The sequence below is a fragment of the Myotis nattereri genome (assembly GCF_964212035.1).
Source record: "Myotis nattereri genome assembly, chromosome: 8".
Taxonomy (NCBI): Eukaryota; Metazoa; Chordata; class Mammalia; order Chiroptera; family Vespertilionidae; genus Myotis; species Myotis nattereri.
Window position 1 is genome coordinate 13,794,177 of NC_138083.1, and position 7,209 is coordinate 13,801,385.

General features: G+C 48.6%; 1 protein-coding gene across 1 annotated transcript; it reads left to right on the forward strand.

Annotated features, from left to right (window-relative positions):
* Positions 1–349: 349 nt before the first annotated feature.
* Positions 350–6,320, forward strand: VSX1 (visual system homeobox 1; the record flags this gene model as incomplete). The annotated part of the gene is made up of 5 exons (XM_081097689.1): positions 350–773; positions 3,330–3,408; positions 3,857–3,980; positions 5,395–5,575; positions 6,052–6,320. 5 exons carry the CDS (start codon positions 350–352, stop codon positions 6,318–6,320), a joined length of 1,077 nt encoding a protein of 358 aa, XP_080953815.1.
* Between the last annotated feature and the right edge of the window lie 889 nt (positions 6,321–7,209).

Sequence of the window (7,209 nt, forward strand, 5' to 3'; positions counted from 1 at the left end):
AAAGTGAATTCCATGCCGCCCTGAAACCTGCGGCTTTTAGAGGGACCGGCAGATAGCGGGGTCCCTGTCTCCTCCCACCGAAAACGGGGGTGGCGGCGGGGCAGGGGGGCAGCTGGGAGGAGATGGGAAGAGAGGGGACTGCAGCTGCGAGGGCGGCTACCGGAGGGAGGGGAACTGGTGGCGTCCCAGCTCACGGGGTCCCAGAGATGACGCTCCCGCGCCCGGCTGATTGGAGCCCTCCTGGCCCTCCGCGCCCGACGGGAGCCCCAGCTATATAAAGCGTCCCCTTAGCCGAGCCCCTTTCGCGATGGTGACCCACCGAGGGTCAAGCCTCCCCGACTGAGAACCCATGACGGGCCGAGACGCGCTCTGCGAAGGGCGCGCGAGGGGCACGGCGCTGGCGCCCGGTGCCGCCCCCACCGGCCCGCGCCCCCGCGGCTTCGCCATCACCGACCTGCTGGGCCTGGAGGCTGAGCTGCCGTCTCCGGCCGGACTCGGCCCGGGGTCGGGCTGCGAGGCCCCAGCGGCCGCGCCCCGTCCCAGTCCCGGGCTCGGCAGCCCCCGCCTCGCGCTCGGGACCCTTCCGCTGGGTCTCGGCCTCCTCTGCGGCTTCGGTGCACAGCCCCCCGCGGCCGCCAGGGCGCCCTGCCTGCTCCTCGCCGACGTGCCCCTTCTGCCTCGCCGGGAGCCCGAGCCTGCGCCCCCACCAGCCCTCCGCCGCCCGCCGTCCCCGCTTGGCCGCCAGCAGCGCAGCGAAAGCGTCTCCACGTCGGGTAACTAGGCCGTCCCATCCCATCCTGACCCTGTTCCCTTGGGGTTGGGCCGCGCAGGAGTAACGCAACGTCAGCCCACCCCCAGATCCCCGCGGGGCCCAGGGGAGGCGCATCCCCGCACCCGCACCCCCTCTTGCCTCTTCCTAAGTCCCTGCCTATCCTCGGATTCTGGTGAATACCACCCCCCCCTCCCCGCCCACTACCCGGTTTCGGACCGATCCTGGGGGTCTGGAGTGCCCAGCACTGGTCTGGCTCTGCTGAGGGCCTCTCCCCTCCGCCCCGCGCGAATTTCGACCCTGGGAACCGCATAGGTCGGGAAGGCCTGAGCCTGTTTTACCACCAGCAACACAGAACGCGGTCACCCGTGGGCGCTCACGCCTTTGCAGAATTGATTGAATGATTGACGGGTCCGTGAAGAGAGCCTCGCGCCTCGCGCCTCGCGCCCGGAGCCTCGCTTCTCTCCTGGCGCCGCCCCTCCTCCTCCCTACCCTTGAGAAAGGAAGCAACCTCGTCAATCTCATTGTAGTTAGGTTTAGCATTTTGTTCCGAGCCCACCGATTTCCTCAAAGACATCCATGGGGATTATAGGGAAAGAAAAGGAAGCAATATCATTCTTTAAAGGACAAGGGCCTAGAAACAGACATTTAGGGAAACGTTTAGGGTGTTAGGGAAAATTACACAAGAAAAGGTGGACTCAGAGGAACTCTGCAGTAGCATCTAGAGCTGAGCATCCAGGCAGCCAAGGCAAAAAGGGTACACTGGGCCTCCACTGATAAAAGGAAGGCAGTAGGCAAGTGAGCTTTTGCTCAACTCCAAAAGGACTTCATTTCATGAGTCTATAAAATAAAATGAACCCTCAATTAGCGCACCCCCCTCCTAAAAATGCAGAAACCACCTACATAGGATGGGATCTTTCTCTGTGGGCACTGATAAAATGAAAAGCAAAAGGCAACTAAATCTTAGTCTGTGAGGGAATTTCTGGAAGATCAAGAGCAATGCTACCCAATAGAAATATGTCTGAGAGTGTGAAGAAAATGTCTCTTTTTAAAAAGATTTTTTTATTGATATTTTAGAGAGAGAGGAAGGGAGAGGGAAACATCCATGTAGAGCAAAACATCAATTGGCTGTCTCCTGCATGCCCCTTACTGGGCCCGGAGGGTCCAGCCTGAGTCCACAGCCCAGGTATGTGCCCTGATTGGGAATCAAACCAGCAACTGTTCAGTGCATAGTACAACACCTAACCAACTGAGCCAGACATTAAAAAGGAAAAATAAATAGGTGAAATTAATGTAAATACTATATTATATTTAATCCAATACATATAGAATAACATTTACATATAATGAATCTAAAAATCATTAATATTTTACTTTTGGGGTAGTAAGTCTTCTAAATCAGCAGAATATGTTACATTTACAGCAGGTTTCAGTTTGGGCCAGCCACATTTCATATGTTCAATGATGTGAGTCTAAGGGAACCTGATTGGACAGCATGGGCATTATAATCTAAGCATACAGTTTTCTGGTGAGCTAATTGATGTTGGAGTAAAACTAATATTATTTTTTCTTTAATTTATTTTTCATACTTTGAGGCAAAAATGCCTTTTAACAATGAATCTGATAATAGTTTGATATTCTAACCTTCCTTTTTATCCGGATCTTATAATATAAAGGCTATCAAAAGATAAAGCATAGTAGAGTTCTTAATATTTTTTCAAGTGCACCTAAGAATCATCTAGGCATATTTGTCAAGAATGAGTTTCTGGACCCCACATCCAGAGATTCAGAACTGATACAGCAGGGCAAGGAGTGCAGTTTTTAAAATATAAAATTTTAAAATATAAACATGTTTATTGATTTCAGAGAGGAAGGGAGAGGGAGAGAGATATAGAAACATCAATGATGAGAGAGAAGCATTGATTGGCTGCCTCCTGCACTCCCCCTACTGGGGATGAAGCCTGCAACCCAGGCATGTGCCCTTGACTAGAATCCAACCTGAAATCCTTCAGTCCACAGGCCCATGCTCTATCCACTGAGCCAAACCTCCTGGGGCAGGAGTGCAGTTTTGACAAGACTTCTGATGTCACAAACTTCAGCCCCCCTTTGAGAAATGTTGGTGTGCTGATTAAGATAAGGAAGTTGGAAGCAGAAGGAAATGGATGAATTTGAGAGCTGAGTGGGGATAGAAAATTCAATTAGCTTTGGCTTCACACAGTCTGGGGTTTGAATCCCAACGTCACCATTTAGTACCTGTGTGATCATGGACAGATGACGTAATCTGTCTGTGCCTCCGTTTCCTCACCTGTAGGAATAGGATACTAATAGCAGCTACCTCGGAGTTCTCTAATTTTATGAAGAAGAATTGCAATAATGCATGACCAATGCTGAGCACAGAACCTGGAAGGTAGTGGGTGCTAAAAATGCTAGCTTGTATTAAGCTAAATATTACCCACATTTTTCAACAAGTTCATAGGTTTAATCCTTGTATTAAAATCCAGAAAATAAAGTGCAGAATATGCTCACCTTTCAAGTCCTCTCTTTCTCGTTATGCCAACAGATGAGGAAAGCCTACCTGGAAACAGGAGTGACCTGAAGGTGGCCCCAAACCCTGGCAAGAGGAAGAAGAGGCGGCACAGGTAGGGGGCCAGGCCATCCTCTGTGACCCTTTCCCCGGGACACACAGCATCTGAGAGTGTGTGGTCCTGCATTACAGGAGGCCCAGTGGGCTCCACCTTGGCGGTGGGAAGGGTACAGTAACCATTTAGGAACAGAATTTTGCAAATCCCAGGAGGCTGCAGGACAATCTTTGCAGCCTTTAAAAGACACAATTTTGTGGGTCTTTAAAATGGGTCTTCTTAGAATGAGTTGATGAATACATTGAGGAGGGGGAAAATGCTGAAGAACTCTTTCTTATTTGAACCAAACTTTCCAAAGGTTAATCATTCAGAAGTGGGGGATTCAGTTATTATGAGGTGGCCTTTTGGGGTGTGGACGATGGGGGAGGTAGGCACAGGGTCCCTGCACTGGGAAGCCTGGCATCCTCCTTTGGCCGTGTGCCCACATGTCCTCCGGGCCTCCCTGCAGGACCGTCTTCACCACCCAGCAGCTGGAAGAGCTGGAAAAGGCGTTCAGCGAGGCACACTACCCTGACATGTATGCCCGGGAAATGCTGGCCATGAAGACTGAGCTCCCTGAAGACCGAATACAGGTGTCTGGGGTTCCCTTCTCCTTCCCAAAGACACCGTAGAGAGCATGTGAACCTCACAGACAGTGTGACCCACAGCCACCTCCAAACAGCCAAACACACATTCCCCCACACAGGAAACTGAGGGCCACTCAGCCGCAGGCACCATAGTGCTAGAGCAGGGGTGGGCACACTTTTTGACTCGAGGGCCACAATGGGTTCTTAAACTGGACCGGAGGCCGGAACAAAAGCATGGATGGAGTGTTTGTGTGAACTAATATAAATTCAAAGTAAACATCATTACATAAAAGGGTACGGTCTTTTTTTTTTAGTTTTATTCATTTCAAACGGGCCAGATCCGGCCCGTGGGCCGTAGTTTGCCCACGGCTGTGCTAGAGCCTTCCTTGTGTTTATGTAAGAGGAGATCCCTCGTAACCTACACGCCTTTTTTCCTTTTATTAAGTCACTAGAGGCCCGTTGCACGAAGATTCACGCAATAGGCCTTCCTTCCCTGGCTGCCGGCACCGGGTTTCCTCCGGTACCTGGGACCCAGGCCTTTGGTCCAGCCGCAGCCCCTTTCTTCAGTCTTCAGTCATCTTCAGTCTTCGCTCCTCGCCTGCATATGCAAATTAACCACCATCTTTGTTGGGTTAATTTGCATACTCATCCTGATTGATTGGTGGGCGTAGCAGAATGACACCAATTTGCATGTTTCTCTTTTATTAGTGTAGATTCTTTAAAATCACAATGCTGTGTGCTGCAACTAGAAACGATATAAAGACATATCAATAAAAGGAAGTGACCGTCCATCCCTATAAAACCTCAAGAAACCAATATAAGTAGCCTGACATGGCCTTTCTGCACATTGCCTCCATGGCATATATATCTGGCCCTGAACAATGTATACACTCACATACATGTAGAATTTTGTCTTGTTTTTACAAAAAGGTATCATATTATACAACTCTGCCTCTTTGCTTGACAACATGTCTTAGACATTTGTCCAGGTCAGAAGATATGCCTCAAACTACTCTTTTTAACAGCTAAATAATATTTCATCCTATTCCTTTATTAGGCTAACAGTTTTCTATGAGAAATATCACCAGCAACCCAATCACCTGAGATTATTAGAATGGGCCATTGACTGAGTGACCTCTTTCCAAACTGTGAGAAAAACCAGAAAACATTATAGTTGACTCCTTCGTGCTATGTGGGGAAGAATACTTTAATTTTTTTTTTGTCAACTCTATGGAAAACTTCAGTGGAAAGTGGTCACACATTACCCCACAACGAGTCCATGTGAGTTTTGAGTGAACAGTGGGCACAGTTACTGAAAGGTCTTGGGTCTTATGAGCTCCTCGAGTTGGCCCACTTAAGAACTCCCCGCTCAGAGACACCTCCAAGCGCCCTAGTCACAGTGTGTCTTGCCTCATCCCAGGTCTGGTTTCAAAATCGGAGGGCCAAGTGGCGGAAGCAGGAGAAGCGCTGGGGCGGCAGCAGCGTGATGGCCGAGTATGGGCTCTACGGGGCCATGGTGCGACACTGCATCCCTTTGCCGGACTCTGTCCTCAACTCCGCCGAGGACAGCCTGGCCGGCTTCTGTGCGCCCTGGCTCCTAGGTAAGGAAGAGGCCGAGAGAGAGGAAATTCAGTGGGAAAGGAAGCTCACCCCTCTGGGCTTATAGGACCAGGGGTTGAGTGGGTGGGTGGGGGTGCCTGCTGGCATCTGCTGGTCCATGGCCATACAAGAAACTGGGCCCAGTGCTGCCAGACCTTCTGAGTTTTTGAGAGAAGCTGGAAGTCTGGCTTTTGATGTATAATCTCTTGATTTTAAAATGTTGTGAACAATTTTCAAAATAAAATTTTAAAAGTCCCTATGTCATGTAAGCGAGGCAACTTTGCTGGCTGCACCGGGCTGGCACACACCAGCTTTCAACCCCTCCCAGTGGGAGTTACCTACGTGACTCTCCTGAGGAGCCAGAGAGAGATACTGACAAGGGCAATTCTAACGGGACTTAGAGAAAAAGAACATAGAAGAAATTAATTGCTGACTTTAAAGAATCTGTTTTTTTCCCCCTTTTCCTTTTTTTTGCAAGGGATGCATAAAAAATCCACAGGGGTAAGGAAACCAGGAAATGAAGAAAAGCTGGCTGGATTCTGGGGCCCTGACCACCTCAAAGAAGGTTCTAGTCCAAGTCAGGCAAGATCCCGGAGCGTCGCCAATGCAGCCAGCCCTGAGAGTAACTTGGAAGATGTTGCCATTGATCTCTCCAGCTCCACATGGCAGGAAACCAAGATGGTGCACCAGGGGGCCAGTGCTCAAGATTCGGAGGGGCTCCAGCCTAGGAAGGTGGGAGCCTTCTGAGGCCCACAGGTCCCACCCTCAAAGGTTGGACATTCTTCACTTTGGCTTTTTCAAAAAACAGAAGTTGTCCAGGACAAATCATCTCAGTTGGGTTTCCTGCTAGTGTCAGGATAAAATTCAATGCCAGATGAATGGGTGACTTGGGAAAAACTCTGTTTTGCTCTAGAGTGGAAATACTCCTTAAAGGCACTTGAACCAGTAAATGTGGTGTAAACATTTTATTGTCTTCTGTAGAACTTGAGGAGGGAAGATTTTTGTTCAAACAGAATTTTCACTGCTGGGCATCATTTGAGATTTGTTTCAATTAATGGGTTAGGTCTGATGTCCTCACTCTGAACTCAAAAATATAAAATTACTTAACCTCCAGAGAATCAGATGTCTTCATAGATAGTGAAGACCCCATGCGGACATATGAATGAGTTATATTACCTTTATCTTGAACTTGACTTCAGACAGTTCGATTTTCTCACCAGGTAACAATTTTGCATTCTCCTGAGTTTCATTTGATATGCTATGTGTGTTGGAGTTTGTAAAAAACAACAACAAAGCATGCTTTCCCCTTTCTTTTGGAAATAACATGGACCATATCTAAACAATTGTTGATTATTTATAAACAGTGTTTTAAGATCACACCAGGTTCCTTGGTCTTTTAAAATTTATGTTGGAAAGCACTTTAGTGACTTCGATTTCATGAATATTTCCTTTCCTGTATTCCCTTTGCCACTTATTTATTATGTAAAAATAAACATTGTGTAGTATGCTTGCCTGTCAAGGTGCTCCTTGTATTACACACTTGCATGTCTCCGTATTATTGCTGATCCCCTGACAAGCCATCCCTCCCATTCCCTTTTAATCTAGGAACCTCTAAAGCAGTGGTTCTGAACCTTCT